The sequence below is a fragment of the Colias eurytheme genome, chromosome 16 (assembly GCF_061535395.1).
Source record: "Colias eurytheme isolate Ceu_HAF_F1 chromosome 16, ilColEury1 Martin Lab GWU primary, whole genome shotgun sequence".
NCBI lineage: Eukaryota > Metazoa > Arthropoda > Insecta > Lepidoptera > Pieridae > Colias > Colias eurytheme.
This window is the reverse complement of record NC_142995.1, coordinates 9,287,641-9,305,443: the sequence shown is the minus strand read 5'-3', so window position 1 is coordinate 9,305,443 and position 17,803 is coordinate 9,287,641. Positions and strand designations below refer to the sequence as shown.

Below are 17,803 nucleotides of genomic sequence, written 5' to 3'. Positions count from 1 at the left end.
CCTAAATCGCGTTTTAAATCGTATTTTTTTCTCTTATATTGTATACCGGCATAAAATGGCAAACAAAAAAGCTATTGCACGCCTCATAAGCGAAGCGTTGAGGTGGGTACTACTGTCGCTTCGCGCAAAACATCTGATTTTTCAAACTTAAAATGTCTTTATGTATCATACATTGCACTTGTAAGATAATACATACACACACATATTAAGAAAAAACACTATTTTTAACGTTCATGATATTTTTGATGTCATTTTTGTTATTTAAACTAGTTAAAAAACAGTTTAAAAAAGTTCTGTCTTGGACGTCCGTGTGTCTGTATGTGCGGATCCTTTTTCTTGTTAACACGATAGCGACCGAAATACTTTACTAATCGAGTCTTTTTTTTTCTCTTACGCTTGAGTATGCTCAGGAATAGAACCCTTTCATTTTTCAGGGTCTGATTCGATGTGGTTTAATTGTTATTAAATAAACAAAAATAATAATTAATAAATATTTATTAAAAAAAAAATTATGAGGCGTGCACTTTTGGATTTTCCAAATTATTTTTATCCTACTCCAATACAAGATAAGGAATCCCTGTTTAAACTTCGTTTGAAATGTGACTAAGCAAAACAAACAGTTATGTATTCATGATAACCACTTTGTTAGTATTATTAATGCCTTACAACTATGTTTGCATGAAATAAAATTAAAAAGAAAGTTGTATAAACATTTATTACTTTATTTTAAGTATCACATACAAAAATTTGAATTGGAAAGTAATAATTGAAGTCTGGCGCTATGATATGACTGAGCGAAACTATGAAAAAACTTTTTTATACTGAAGAGGTAATGAAAAATTGAAAACAATGATTCAATCCAGGTTGGAAATAATTCATTAAACAAGATTCATTCATTGACTCTTTTAACATGGTCAATTAAATTGAAATAAAATGGCGTCATTTAACCTTGGTCGCTTAGAAATTGCAATATAATTGTGAAATTAGCTAGTGTAATTTAACCTTTATCAAAATATCTTATTTGCGATCATTCTATATAAAAGCGTTTGAATGCGTGATACACATAAAAATGTTAAGCCATGTAATATAAACACAAATTGTCATTATTTTTTACATTATTTACATATATTAAACTACGATTTTTTTTTTATCTTTAAGGGGATAAATGCAAAGGAGCACTTAAGTTCGGCGATTAGAAAAAGTCTAAACAATTTTCGCTAGACCCTCCCCGGCTTCTTCAAACAACGCCTTCTTTCCCCATAAGTATGAACATAATATTGCTTATAAAATATGCTTGTAAGATTGTTTGTAACTTACCTGAAAAACCACAAGGGCATCACGATTGGTCATTTGGCTTGATATTTGCTCGATTTGCGATTCATTAGACAAAGGGATGTAGCCTTTGTTTATTCTATCGACTGTGAACAAAAGTGTTTGTGTTAAAATTAAGTAGAATGAATTTAATGCAATTAGTTAATGAAGTAACGGCCTTAATTTCTGTTTTAAATTATGCCTGTCTTTATTTAATTTTGAGCTCATTTTAAATCTTTATTTATTTGTATATTCCAAATAAGTTCATAATTTAATGACTCCAAATCATGTAAAAGAGATAAAATCTATCCCTGCTCTAAATTCCAGTCAAATCCGCACAGTTGCTCTATATGAATAACAAGCAAGACCCAACGTTTTTTCTTTTGATTCTAACAAAGTTTATAATTTAAATTGTAGTAGGACGTTGGATACACATTATAAGACCATTATTATACACATTATAAGTAGATGATAACATCAAACCAGCACAATGTAATTTTTGAAATGAAACTTCGGGGTTGGAAAAAAATTAAGTGTAACATTTTTTCGTTACGCGTGAAATTTTTCCGTTACGCGCCATCTTTTTCTTAAGCCACCACTTACCACGCGTGATTCGACCGACATATTTCTGTATAGTTGCATATAGTAAATTATTTTTTGAAAAATAAGGTCATAAAGAAGTTTCACTTTTTATGTGTGTACACTAGTACACACACACATTTTTAGTTCTAAACCAATATAAAATCAGCCATCAAACGCAACTTACCAGAATGCAACTTCTGTTTTGGTAAACCCATTCTGTCTGCAACCCTTTCCATTAACAAAGTAGTTAAATCTGTCTCCGGCACATAATATATTGTTGCTGGTCCCTTTATCTTGTCTAAGAAGGTTGGCTCCTGGAAATGATTAGAAGATATGAGATTAAGAAGGAAAGGGTATAAGACAAATGCTTATAGAACGGCAGTTGAAGAATTTTTGGTATTGAATTTTATACATAACAGTTTGTATGTAATATTTTTCTTTTCATTTAAGTTTCAATTAATTATATAACATTACAATTAATTTATTAAGTTCCACAATAGTTCCTAAAACTATTGTTTTCAATCAACCAACTTCAGTTGTTTTATTACATAGTAGTAGTAGATAATACATATAGTTCATAAATAACTAAATAAGGTCATGGTTTTATTTCTCACAAAGTTACAGCCTCTGCATAACAATGTTTTCCTATAAGACTTGGAGAGTTGCCAAAACTTGCAAGGATGTAGATTAATACTATAAGGATATTGCTAGCTGTATGTATGCCAAATATTTTATGGTATACATATATGGTAGCCAAATAATTTAATGAGACAATAAAGAGCCCAGCCTTTTTACTAAATACTAAAAAGTATATTTAAATTAACTGTCTAAATGATATCTAGCAATTTAATGTAACATTTAACGAAATAACTAGTCATTGGCTGATTCTTTAATTAAAAATGTAACCTGTTCAATTAAATTAAGTAACTTTAGTAATAACTAATAATGTAACATTTGAACTTACTGTGTTGTGAATGTTCCACCCATCAAAAGCATGAGATTTAGGCACAGGATTTATTTTGTCCTTAAAAAGATATAGTATTATGAAGAATACTATAGGTGATGCGAGTTCAATAGGAGTTTGTATGAACCGTCTTATCCGAACTACCAAGTGCTTGTACATAAGCACCCATAACGCTCCACGCATTTTGATTGATTTACGTTTATAACAACTCACAAATACACTTATGATTCACAGTAACATTACACTCCAAACAACAATGTTTACGGTTCAACCGATCCCATTGTTTAAAAGGAAATGAAGTAGATAATATTTTTTTTACATTTCGCTAATACCACTTCCGTTTATAAGTTGTTTAAACCTTTCACTTGAACGATTATATAGTAGTTCTCACCGCACATTCAATTATTGATTTACGTAAAAAATAATTATTTCATGTTGCGATACGAGTGCAAATACTGAATTTAAAAACGTTCTCTGATTCTGAAGACTGAAATCGTAGTAAACAGTTAAAGAAAATTTGACGTCGATTATAATGTCAATCTGACAGTTGGCAGGTTGGCAGTGACACTTGATAGTGAATAGTGTTGTGAGTGTTGGTTTTAATCTCGGTTTTAATTAACAATTCGTCAACAATCCGTTCTATATTGTAAAATATTTATTTATACAACCCATCAAGGATTGTATAAATAAATATTGTTCTTAAATATTAACTTCAAAGGGAGAAGTAATAAAATATGTAAAATCAGAAAAAGTTTGCTCGGTCAAAAATAACGAAAATGCTGGAGACTCCAACTGTACATTTAAATTATTGGAGGGTAAGGAAAATCATACTTATTTTGTACATGAAAAAGAGTTTGCTAAAAGACATTAAAATTTAAGGTGGCCACTTTAGCATCAGAGTAAATAAAAAGGGAGCTAATTTGCTACATGATTTTATACGACACAAAAAGCAAAAATTAGAAATTTTCAATAAGTAATTTTAGTAAACTATAACCGACATTAATATTAATCTCATATCGTAAACCGTGCTTCCTTTTCTATCAAATTACGATCATTTAATAAACTCCTATTACATGTTCCTGTTCATCAATCTAAATTCTATGACATTTTAACAAAATCGACGGGAAAAATATAGTTTTTAGAATTTTTGTGTATTTGTCTTTATGTATGTCCGGGCTAAACTCAAAAAGTATTACATGGATTTACTTAAAATTTGGTACATAGATAGTTTGAGAAGGGCATAGAATAGGTTTTATCCCGGATATCTTACGAGAACGGTAACTATGCGGATGAAGCTATTTGATAAATTAGTACCTAGGTATTCATAATTATTTTTACACAACTTTTTCAAACTAGTCTAAATTTAAATGGGACCATACGGAAAGCACCAATTTTCGAATAAAGAACATAACAGAACATACCTAATCATCAAAATCGATTCACCCAGCCGAAAGTGCTGAGGTAACACATAAAAAAAAGAATTTTTTTTAAGCCAATTTGTAAGGTTTAATATCAGTCGGAGGGAATAATTTTTATAATATACTAACCATAGCTACTAGCCCCAAGCCTTAAAAAAAGGAATCACTAATTATTTAGAAGTTATTGGATTAATTTTAGGAATTAAATAAATGAGCGTAAAAAATGGATCCCATTGTGTTTATTCATTATTAAAAACACCAAATGTTGATTTTGTTTAGTTGTATATTTCCAAAAATATATCAACAATATTAAATTTTGGTGATCAGTGTTAATCTAGGATTCGCAGAGATCACACAGTTAGCTAGCTACTAGTTATCTATCTAATATCTAATATATATCTTAATACTATTATAAAGGCGAAAGTTTGTATGGATGTATGGATGTTTGTTACTCTTTCACGTAAAAACTACTGAACCGATTACAATGAAATTTAGCACACATATAGAGGGTAACTTGGATTAACACATAGGATAGGTTTTATCCCGGAAATCCCACGGGAACGGGTACTATGCGGGTTTTCCTTTGAAAACGCGGGCGAAGCCGCGGGCGGAAATCTAGTATTACCTATAAAGGCGAAAGTTTGTAAGGATGTATGGATGTATGGATGTTTGTTACTCTTTCACGTAAAAACTACTGAACTGATTACAATGAAATTTAGCACACATATAGAGGGTAACTTGGATTAACACATAGGATAGTTTTTATCCCGGAAATCCCACGGGAACGGGAACTATGCGGGTTTTCCTTTGCAAACGCGGGCGAAGCCGCGGGCGGAAATCTAGTTATTCTATATGTCTGCGTGTGACACAGTGTTGTACCTACTTGATGGCGCTGCATTGTTATCCTATGTTTTTGGATTCTATATATGTGGAAGGGTAAGCTAAGGTAAGTATGTAAGGTAAGATAGGTAAGTTGATATTCAAGGATAAATAAAATGCATTATTGTTTTTCATACTGTAATATATTTCATGGAACCCGTAGCGTTTCTTAGCTGATTCATATAAAATGTATACAAATAGATTAATATTTTACTAATAAATCAATATTTTTACAATAATTTCACAGTTCCTATAAATCGTTTAATATTTGTTTATAATTAGCTAAATTCGTTATACCTATGCAATAACATCTTGGGTTTATAAGATTGGCACCACTTTTAATAAATTTTATACTTTCTTAAAAAAAAATACCGCAGTTTTAAGAAACGCTTAAAGAGACAAAGTTGAGATTCAATTAAAGAGAAGAGTTCGCTGATCTAACAGAATAAGTATTAACCGCAACTTAAAGATTAAAATCCAGAACAAATCAATGAATGAGTTTTCTTAAAACACTGGTAATATCTACGGCTGCAAAATACCGCTTATTATAAATAAAACGTAAATAGTAACAAATAAATAGGTCGGAAGTATATAAAAAATAAATCTTTATAAATACTTATGACTAATTTAAATTCTAAATTGAAACTTAACTTTTTCGACGTTATGCTCTATGGTAATTTTTACTATGGCAAGAAAATTTGCTTTTTCAAATGAGTATGGAGCACCGGCTGTATTGTGTAGCTATTATACGATTAATTAATTGTTCATTTATTCCAATAAATATATTTTCAAAAACAATGTTTGGTGTGTGTTATGACCATAACAATATTACTTATTTTACAACATGGTCTTTGTATGCGTCGAAAATATAAGAGCGTTCTAACAGTTAAAATAATGATTTAAATACAATGCATGAAATTAAAACTAAAAGGCGAAATACAAATGAAAGATACATAAAATTGTATAAGCCACTGTGTGATAAACGATATAATTATGAATAGGTACAAAATACAACTAACTAAATGAAATAAGGAAGCTATCTAAGTATAATACAAAAATAAAATACAATCATAATACAAACACAAAATACTATAATTCACGTTAGTAGGTATGTAAAACAATGATATATTTTTAGATAAAAAGCGTAAGTAATCCTTATAAAATACTGTGTATGGAATGCGTCATAATTAATTACGAAAATAATAGCAATCTCAGTCGGGAAGATATTTTTTCAAGACAGATAAAAAGATGACCAGCATCGTCCAGGATAATCTGCCTAAGATTTTTTTTGTTTTTTTTTTCTAATAGGTGACATAATAATTATAAAACTCATCTTTAATGTACTTTACACTCCCGTAGCTCGAAAAGCTTACACTTAACACAAAATAAATGTCCTTAAAACTGTATAAACATTATCTAATACAATTTATGATAACATTAAAATTAGTTGCAAACATAAATAATTTTATGTTGCGATATAGACTAGAATACGTTGAGGATAGAAATCTGGAGGAACTTGACATGTCGATTCTGTTTTTGTACGCAAAGCAATGAAAATTTTATAATACATTATCATTAATAATGTTAAATAATTGTTCATGTTATTAAACGCGGGCAACACAGAACAAGTTTGATATAATTAATAGCAACATTAGCTTTTAATTATACCTAACTTTGTGTTATCTATGGTTGTTTCCCGCGTTTTTCCGATGGCGGTATGTCAAACGATGGCGCGAATAATTGTTGTATGTCAGTTGGATATTAGCGTTTGCCGATGAAATCGATCAGTTGATCCAGCTCCTCCTCCTCGTCCATGAGGCACAAAGACTCCATACAACCCTTGAAATAGGGCGTAGTAAAACAATTCGACCTGTAAACGAGAATAATATAAATGAGTTAATGAATAAAAAAACGCCATCAAACGTTGTAATAAAATTACTGTTAGATGAAAAATTCAAGTAAGTAACAGATGCAGATACATAATATACTCACAAAATGTGTACTTATTTCTATTTCTACTAGGTAGATTAATTAAATATTATTTTATTTACTTAATTCAATTCAAAATATTGCTAAGTATGACAGTCCTTATAATTGAGTTTATGAATATTTATATATTTTTTATTGTTTTAACATGCAAAAAGTAGGTTCCTACTGAAATTATACCTTTTAGTTTTAATTAGTAATTTTAAGGTTACATTTTAACACAAAATACCTAAGAATAGGTACCTAAGTAGGTACGTATAGTTAATCACATAATACATAATTATGTTACCACAAGTCTACAAGTACAACTAATGTTTTATTAAATAGCTTTCATAATCTATATTAGGAATTTTAAAGCAGTAATAGTTATTAGTTAGTATTCTTTGTTGTAAAGATAACATGCATTTGAGATTACAAGATTTGGAAGTTATATAAGAATAGAAGAGTGAATATAATATATTTGATCAAATACTAAAATACTAATTAGCAAAAATTGTAATAAAAGTACTTTCAAAAATATTTACAGAAAATTTTGCTAGTGTCAGACTAGTAATAATTTAAGTCATTGTAAATGTAATTTTCTCTTTAGTATTTGATCATTACATAATTACTTTAAGTAGGTACAGTGCATAAGAAGGTTTACATGCTATTAGTATTATCATATAGGTACATGCGATTAGTGTAGAGAAAGGAAACTTTAGTAGTAGTTGCGGAGATAGTGCTTAAGTGCTTGTCCTTACAGAGCCCATAGAAGATATTCCAATATTGCAGAAAGGTCACCCAAGAAGAATATTGTAATTTGCATTTATATATTGCCAAAAAATTGTAGAGTCAATCTAGTTAAATTATGTTAGTGATAAAATTATATACGTGCAAATTACGGAAACTCAAAGCCAGCCTGCGTGCCCAAATAATAATCGTTGGTAGGTACCTAAGCCCTTGGATCCGCCCCATTTAACTGCTTTATATATTTCTTGAACGTATCAAGCTGGTCGGTTTCTTGAAGTACTTCCACGCAGCCTTTGAAGTAGTCTGTCTTGAAACAGTCTTTCCTGTACCCCAACAATCAATCATATTATAATATGTGTGTTGAAAAACATTTCTTTCAAATTATCACATGTGCCGTGACAGTTTCGGTTCAATATTAAATTTTCATGGATACAAAAACATATTTTTAATCTGTCTGAAAAACGTCACATGTCAAATTAAAAAAAAACAACACATAAATAATCTGTACCGGCATAGACTGTAGAGCTGCGGTTCCCTGAAGAGGTTGTAACAGTCGTCGCAGATGCGGTCCAAGCGCGCGAAAATCGCCGCGTCAAAGACACCTTTACATTGGAGGTTGAAGAAGGACCGGCGGGCGATGTGGTGCGGCGTGGAGGCAGGCACTGCCGCCGCCAACGCCAGCGTCAACACAGCCGTGCACACTTGTAACGAGCTTAGATGCATCTGGAAAGAACGAGATTCACTTTAGTTTTCTTCTTACAATGACAGTTGTATTGGAAATGGGTATTAAGACAAAGGACAAGGTTTTTCTTTTTGTGCTCTTGCTACCTTCTTTCGTAGATTTTCTGATTATTTATGGTAACTGATCGTTAGTAATTTGACCGCCTTGACCATATATTTGCAAGGAATTGTTAAAAATAAAAAAATGTATGTTTAAACTTAAAGTGTAAGTTAACTTAAAGACAAAAAATCGCATGAATATAACTGAGGAAATCAGTCTCCGGTCCTAAAACTATTATGTACAAGTATAGTCTATTGAAGCGGTTTTATTTTCCACGAGATTTTTTAACAAAATACTCGTAATATAAATAATTGGATGACATATAAAAACCTTTTAAACCTTTAATTTTTCTAGCTACTAATAAAAGTGCAGTGAAATCATTGGTATTAAAAGCACTATTGCAAATAACGATTGTAAAAGCTCAAAATGTCATTAAAACCTGATTGCGGAAATAACTGTTCCAACAATAAAATAATGAGTGAATCATGCTGAATTACATTTGGTATTATTTTCTACACGGACTCGTTTCTCTTTTAAAATCTGATTCCGTGTTAATAGTTTTAAAATTCATTATGTAGTTTGCGAACTGAAACATATCTATACTATCTATACTAATCTATACTAATATTATAAAGCTGAAGAGTTTGTTTGTTTGAACGCGCCAATCTCGGGAACTACTGGTCCGATTTGAAAAATTCTTTCGGTGTTAGATAGGCCATTCATCGAGGAAGGCTATAGGCTATAATATATCATCTCGCTAAGACCAACAGGAGCGGATCAGTGCGGGTAAAACCGCGGAGCAGCTAATAAGATATACATTTATAACCAAAAATGCATACAAATCTAATCTTCTGTGCGTATTTAACCTAAACTATATTACTATGGTACTAAATGGTGTATTTCTAGTCAATAGCATGACTTCAATTGATGCATTCGTCGATGACCACGTCGTGCTGGACAAAATAAACATTTCAATACAAGAACTGAACATAATTACTGGAACTGGTCTATTTATAGACTTTAAGCGGTTCAGTACAAATCGATTTTATCACAGGTGGTCACTTAATCGCTCTATCAGTGTTGCAACTTTATTACAAATAATTACAAGCCAAGCTAATCGGGCCAGTTTTACGCGGTAGGCCACGGTTTGACTACCTACAGCTTTCATGAAAACGGGCTTCATAAATTATAGCCACTGTTGATTTATTATTAACCAACCGCATTTACCTAAAGTTCATTTTCCTTGCAGTTTTATAACAGCAGCACATTGTGTATTAACTGATAAAAGGAAAATACTATGATTTTATGTACATAAAGAAAATTCTAATTATATACCTGTTGTTGATTTTTCCCCCTAAAAATTGTAATATTAATGTTCACAAAATGGTACTAATAATAATTAGTAGAGAGGAAAATAAGTGCAACGTGACGTATTTTATAATATAATGTAAATTGGGAAAACACAAAAAAAGTAGGTACCTATGTCATCGTGTGATTAAAAATTAAAATGTAAAATTGATTCCTACCAAAGCTCTGTTTAAAAAAACAGCTTTTAAATTCTTACCTCATTGTTAGTCGTTTTACATCGTAGTTGATATAATTTATACTTAAATTACTTGTTTATTTTATATAATGAATAATGATCTAATGAAATAAATAAATTATGCATAATATATAAAATGGAAATGGTAGAATATATTATTATATCTATTTACGGTCCTTGGCTATTACTCTAGCTATAAATTATAGAGGCGTGTAAATACCTCGAACCGATTAAGACCACCGCTCTAGTTAGAGCATTTGTATTAAACTTGGTTAATAACTTCAACTCTATAATGGCCCTTTAAGTATACGTTTCGATAAGCGGTTAAAATTTTAAATTTATTATCTGTACGAACTTTTACACCATTCGGTATCGGAGCAAGGATAATCTATAATTCATAGATAATAAATTGCACTTTATTATCTGTGAAAAAATCGCGCTCGTTTTAAAAAAGGAACGGCAACAACGTACCTACTCCTATATAATATGTTAAGATTGTATCTACGTCGTAAACAAGCGGGTCTTTAATGAGACACACGCCGGCGCCCTAGGCCTCCGCTGATTCATGCGCTCGGTATAGAGTTATTATTATAGTCCGCAGATCGCGTGAGAACCGATTTTAATAAGCGCATTCGCAATACTGAAACTTCTGGAAGTATAATGACGTATCTATTGCAGTAAATATTACGCTAACGTTATGAAATGATTAGAAATATTTTATGATGCGTGATAAAATACTTTTGTGCATTACTGGATACAATTTATTAGATTTTTACCTATTTATTATATCAGGTAAGTGCTATTCAAATGAATTAATATGGTTTATAAAAATTATAAGTAACTATCCACTTATTGAATATATTTTGTACATGATTAGAAATTAATTCAGCTTATTAAGCTGGAGAATGGAGTAGCAAACTATTTAGTTTTAATTTAATTAGAGTAAGTAGAAAAAAGCGATCGAAGAAAGTGTACAAAGTAGATGATGGTATGCGTGCAAGTAGGTTTAACTCGCGGGTCGGCAGACAGCCCGGCTGCCACCCACAGAGAAGTGCGTACTTGTGGGATACTCTCGTTTTTGCTTAAAACTATCTCGTTCAGAATAATTACGCGCCATCTTGTTAATAGAACCAGCCTACATACTTTTATAATTATACACATACTGAGAAATTAGTTTCCTTATACATCTTTAGAAAATAGCGTCATAGAATAATTGTACGTAAAAGCATTTCTGTATGCGTTTAACAGTTTTTATCACCGAGAAGGGATCGTAGCGAAATAAAGCGGCTTATCATACGTGGACTCATTTACCGCGTTGGATGTAAATGTGTCACAATGATCGTGTAAAACCTCTTTTATACGCCGCAAATGAAATGAAGAATATTAAAGGTACATAGTTTTACTTGTACTCGTTAAATTTGAAAGCTTTTAACAACTGGAAGTGTCACTAGTCGTAATAAACATATCGAATTTATAATGTTTACAAAACATCCGAAGCTTGAAAACTCTTATAAGTGGACGCCAGTGTAATGTGGCCTTCTTCGCTTATAATTTAGTTAGGTGTTTATGATTATTGCAGGTCATATAATATTGGTCGTTGTGGAGACAAAGCGGCACCGCGGTCTCGGCATTTCAGTTTAAGGGCATTTAAGTGCATTTTAGCTCTACTTTAGGGCAATAATTTCAAATACAAGTCTCGCATATTGATAATAATTGAAATTTGTATAACATATCTATTCTATCCTATAATAAATTTAGACTTAAATGTTGGTGATTGTCTATGCTTCTTGGAATCATTTCTTATCTGTTAACCAATTAGCGTATTATCTATGCACGTGAACACATTTGTTCTCAACACAGTTCTCAAAGTACTTACGATGACATAGAAAATTGCAGATTTTATTAAAGCAAGTACACAACTGGAAATCATTCATTTAATACTAGATAGCATTCAATAACATATGTTCTATAATGCGTATAATGTGTGCACGTCCTAAACTTAGTACCTAAATTCGAAGTTCTATAGTCTATGGGTAGATGGCGCTACACGCTTACATCTGGGCAACGAGTTAGATTTAAAATCAAAATACAAGTTTAATATAGTAAAATTAAGTTAAGAAAGATCATATGTACATGCAGATCCACTTATAAATATGCAAGAGAAGTTACGTGTGGTCCAAAATGTCATGACCCTTGACTTTTCCTTTAAATCAATCACATTGTAGAGTTCATTATTTTAACTGACACATGCCTGTTAAACGTCCGCTAAAAGGGAATCGATGTCTGTTAAATTCATCTTTATCTTCTTCTTATATATAAAAATGAATCGCAAAATGTGTTGGTAAGCGCATAACTCGAAAACGGATGAACCGATTTCGATAATTCTTTTTTTATTATATTCCTTGAAGTACGTGGATGGTTCTTATATAGAGAAAACGTAAACATGTACCACGGGCGAAGCCGGGGTGGACCGCTAGTTTTGCAATAAAAATAATTTAACAGTACCTATATAATTAATAATTATAGCTTTCAATGTGATTTTTCCTTGTGAATACTTTTCTATATAGGTTGGTTTCATATAGGTATATGAAACCAACTATGACTGGCAAAGCATTTCTATTGTATGGATAATTAACACATAATTTAAATGTGAGGGACAATAGACGAGTATTGTACATTGCAATCATCTGACGTTACTGTTGCGTGCAGAAGTCCGTAAGGTATAAATAATAAATTTATTTCATAACTTCCGTATTGTAATACTCAGTACATATTTAAAGCGATTTTGTATTATAAATATTTAATGAAATAAAAACTATATAGAGTTCAAAAATGCATCTAACCTTGAAAAGGTTTCCCACCACGCAATTAAAAAAAAGAAGAACACAGGCAATGGAACTATCTTATTAGCCAATCCAGAGTCCTTTGTTCAATTAATTTGTCGTCACACTTGCGATTAAAACTGCGTGTACGAGAGCATGTCGCACATATTGTATGAAACAAATTGATTCATATCAATTAACGTATGTACGCTGCTAACTCCATGGTCATACAGATTCATCATTTTTACTTTCAGTAGAACGATTATGAATAGTATTATGAGTTTTTATAGATGTAGAGAATTGTTAAAATAATAATTTAAGTTTGCAAAGAAAATTGAGTTAGAATTCGTAACAACTGCCTTGCGAATTAACCCATTTAACAATTCAATAAGATTTATAATTGCCGAATATTGACGTCCGATTGATGGTTAATGACAGTGCGTGGTCAGGCCAAGAGGCTTGTCGGTGGCGCGATGACCATTCACCAATGAACATCAATTAGACACGTGCATGTATGTAGGTCAGCTCAGAATTACGCCGAAAGTACGTCACAAAACTTTAAGAAATTCAAATTGCATAAACATGCTCGCCTCGAAATTCCTGCAACTTTTATTACGTATTGCGCAGAATTTATACAGATTAAAAATGCATTAGACTTGATTGAGTTCATTTGCTTGATCTATGTAAATTTTAAGCCTTCAAAGTTTATATAGCTTTATTACTATTGGAACTTGATGATTTTAATCTTATAAAGATGGAAGATTTTAGTAGGCGAAATAAAATTATTATTATTTGAATGAGTTCTAAAACCATTAGATAGTAAACAGTTTAATGTAGACAAATTTATTACAAACCTAACCTAACCACTATCCTGTTCAGTTGAATGTAAATTTGATAAGACTGCATCTTGGAAAATTCATGTATGCAAGAATATATAATCTGTGTACTGTGACCTGTGTTTATAATCTATGCTTGAAGCGAAGCCAAGAAGCCGTTGTCCTAGTATCGGTGAGCACGGAGCGCGCGCCCCGCAGTCTGCTATAGCACGCACACTCACGCACATATCAACGTAACGCATTTTTACATGAACATTTTCCCTTATCGAGAAGTACTGAGTACTGACCGCGGTACTTGTAGTGCTTTATGCCTTGAAATACCATCACGTACTTTATTAATAAACCCTTAAAATGTTTTATCAATATCACAATCATTGCAACATTGCATACGTTTTTTATGCTGTCTCCGTATTGCTTTAAATTACTATCCTATGTTGAGTTAAACGGAACGTCACGCATACGAATGCATATTATTGTAATGTACCGATAAATCGATCTGTTTCTTGGACCCTTTGTTATCATAACACGTACAACAATATTTTAAAGCAATTATTGGAAGCAGGTGTTTATTTAGAAAGGATATTTGATTGCGACTGTACCGAATGCCATAGTGCTTCGTGATGAGCATAGATTACAGAATATTTGTGTCTATTACATTTTGTAGTATTGTATAAGCATACCTTTCCATTAAAATTCAAATTCATACGTCCTCGTTAAATAGTAAAATTGCTAAAAAGATTTTGTACTTATCGGCTTTTCCAACGTGTATAACATAAATGAAGTTACCTTAATAATAAATTATTTACATAAAATACTAGCTTTGGTACTAGAGCGACTAGAATTACAGGTGGTTATAAAAACGCGAGGGCAAGTATTAGAAAATTGTCGTCGACTTGTTCGGCAGGAAAGCGTCGAACAGTCTAGATTATGCGTTTTACATAAAACGTTGTGTGCGTACGTTGCAACAGACAAGTCGACACCAGAAACATGTAATAATTTAAATAAGTTTCCAATATTGAATACTTATTTCAAATTAATCACTGACGCATATTTGATTTATACTCGTGTTATAAACATTTATGATACAGCTTTTACCTGCGAAATTGGTTTGGTAGTGTAAAATTAATTTTAACAGCACTTGTAAACCAATTTATAAGTTGTCGTTCACTATAATCATTCAACATTAATAAATATTAGAACGTTAATTTTGTATCAAGCCCTAATACAAGTCGGTAACAAAAAAGAAGGTTTTTATATTTTAAATTTAGAACAAAATTGCTGTTCCCTGACTGTTCAGAGCACTTAATACCAGACTGTAAATTAATACAAGCATACATTAATCCATCAGACTGGCTATCGGCTGTGTGGTCCTCTTCCAGAGCCCACCCTGAAAGTTCAAAAAAAGAAGAAAAAATAATGACAGCTCCGTTCGCGGGCTCCAGCAATTGCGAATATCCAAGTAAAAATTAAAAAAATAAATGCTTATTGCTAGTTTGTCTATGGTCAATCGAATGTTACTAATAGTGTTCAGATTAAGGTTTAGAATCGTGTAAGATATAAATCGATAGGTGTAAATTTATGTTGGACGGTTAAAATAACCAGACAGACTGGTTTAGTGCCGTTGAACCGCACAGGTGGTTGGATAACAAGATAAATTTAATTCAGTTTAATAATAGAGTCTTTACCGAGTGACGAGTGACTTAAGATGAAAATGAGAGTCCGCTGAACATATCGTCTTATTTAAGAGCTCCTGTGCGTTATAATATACAATGAGCGTCGAGCGTCAATATATTTATGTAAATTAAGAGTCAGAAGTAAGAAACTTCCGAAAGATATTACGAGTAGAAAATAAAATAAAAACAAAATTTATACGTTTGACTAGTTTAGGTATCCGTTTCGTTTTTATGAAGCACTTCTAAGAATTTTCTAGAGTGGCAATTACAAAAAAAATGTTACATCCGGAAATAATGAGCGGGAAGCGGATACGAGCTATTTTGCAGGCCTTATGCCATTCATAATTGCATTCTTAAAATAGACAAAGGATCTATGTAGTCTATTCCACATTTCCACCTGTTGAGTGAATTTTTTATAAATAACATAGTATACCTACTAGGTACACGATAAAAATAATATATACCTAGTAAGAAGTAAACAATAATTATAATGGATAATATAGGATACGTCTTTACTTACATTTATATTTCTGTGTTCAAAAACGTGATAGAAAAAATATTGTAGATAAATGTAATCGATTGAGTAAAATGCCATTAATAACTACGTAATATTATCATAAATTCCCGTATTTATGAAGAATTTCAACTACGTAATGCTTACGAAATATGGTTAATTTTCCCTAACAATTAGTTAAATTTTGCAATCATTTAGTCATTTGTATATGACTCTGTGAAGTGTGACGTCTATGATTATAATTTTAAGGATATTAAAATTAATCTGTGTGTAATTAAATATAGTGAATGTGTGGTTTTTATTTCTATATAGGTATTAAGACTGTTCGATAAATTTTAAATACAATTTAATAATTGGAACGAAGTGAAAAATATCTCTGTCTCATAATTTATACTCCCGTTTTAAAACATCTGAATATGTTTAATTATTCATCTAATGTTGACTTTATTTGTGTAGGTAATTTATGTTGTGAAAAGAAAAGATGACATGCGTGTTTTATTCATGTAAGGAAAATTGGTGTGATGTCACAAATAAATGAAAAATTAATCGGTATTGGATTTAAACGACTAAACATAGGTAAGTACTTAATTATTTGGGTTTACCTATGTAAAATTATAGAGCAGATCCTATGAATTTATGAGTATACATTTTATTCTAATGTAGTAATTTTGCTTCTGATTAATTACAATTGATTACAATTTCAAAGATTACCAATAAAGATAATATATACATTATATATTTGTGACTCGATTAAAAAGCGATTTAAATCAAATCGATAAATCCGTGAAGAATGTCTAAAAATAGATTTCATTTATAGATACTAGAGTGATTAAGACGCTATAATAGCATCAGGCTATGTTTTTATTGTACTCTTACCTAAGTACTCGTGTAACTATTGTCTTTATGACGGAGATGAAACCTGTTTAATGTCACTGACCTAAATGATCATTGTAGACCTTGGTTTACGTGTGATTCTTATATGCTAAATTATTATTTATTATGTAATAGTCACACGTTTTCAAGTCATACTTTTTGTGGGTGCCGCGAAATGCGAATCTATACTAACTACGCGACTGTCTGAGATTATACAAAATAAGGTCAACGACTCGGTCACTTTATTTCACGCGCCTATTTAAATTCAATATAAAAACAATAATTCGACGACGCGGTTGGCGCAGTGGTAAAGTCTAAAAGCCTACTGAGCCGACGGCCCGGGTTCGATCCCCGGTCAGGGCAAATATTTGTGTGATGAACTCAATTACATATTTGTTCTTGGGTCTGGGTGTTATTAGATATCTATATATGTATTTATTAAATATTATATTTATCGTCGCCTAGTACCCAACACAAGCCTTAATTGAGCTTACTGTGGGACTAGGTCGATTTGTGTAATAATGTCCTATAATATTTATTTATTTTATTATTTATTATTTATAAACGAGTAAGTAGTATTATTGGGTCGTTATATAAAAAATAATGCTATCCAAATAGTCATTATCATAAATAACAAATGCGACGATCAATTTATTGTACGCGAATGTGTGAAGACATTAAAACATACGGCTGCGGCCAACGCGCGATTATAAACGCGTCTCGTTTTTTTACATTTTTATCAAGTTTGTATCGTCTGGCCGCAAAGTAAACTTATCAACGCCGTCTGCCCGGCGAAATTAACTTTTTATTTATTGTCAAATGAACCCTGAGACTTGACAGTTCTCAGAGTTTTCAATGTTGGCAACACTCCAAATGCTTATCGTCGCAGGAT

The 17,803-nt window shown here is 31.5% G+C and overlaps 2 protein-coding genes across 5 annotated transcripts in view; both read right to left on the bottom strand.

Annotated features, from left to right (window-relative positions):
* The window catches only part of LOC149902007 (phospholipid-transporting ATPase ABCA3-like), a 35,451-nt gene extending 32,090 nt beyond the window's left edge, over positions 1-3,361 (bottom strand). For both annotated transcript variants that reach the window (XM_090110622.1, XM_090110624.1), the window contains exons 1-3: positions 2,858-3,361; positions 2,078-2,207; positions 1,318-1,418 (exon numbers count right to left, since the gene is read on the bottom strand). In XM_090110622.1, the coding sequence (XP_089966748.1) occupies positions 1,318-1,418; positions 2,078-2,207; positions 2,858-3,040 (414 nt within the window). In that variant the 5' untranslated portion in view covers positions 3,041-3,361. The remainder of the gene's footprint in view (positions 1-1,317; positions 1,419-2,077; positions 2,208-2,857) is intronic.
* Positions 3,362-5,515: 2,154 nt separating this feature from the next.
* The window catches only part of ITP (ion transport peptide), a 73,949-nt gene continuing 61,661 nt past the window's right edge, over positions 5,516-17,803 (bottom strand). For 2 of the 3 annotated variants that reach the window (XM_090110671.1, XM_090110670.1), the window contains exons 2-4: positions 8,378-8,592; positions 8,072-8,192; positions 5,516-7,024 (exon numbers count right to left, since the gene is read on the bottom strand). In XM_090110671.1, the coding sequence (XP_089966797.1) occupies positions 8,072-8,192; positions 8,378-8,592 (336 nt within the window). In that variant the 3' untranslated portion in view covers positions 5,516-7,024. The remainder of the gene's footprint in view (positions 7,025-8,071; positions 8,193-8,377; positions 8,593-17,803) is intronic. The other variant, XM_090110672.1, reaches the window with a different exon arrangement.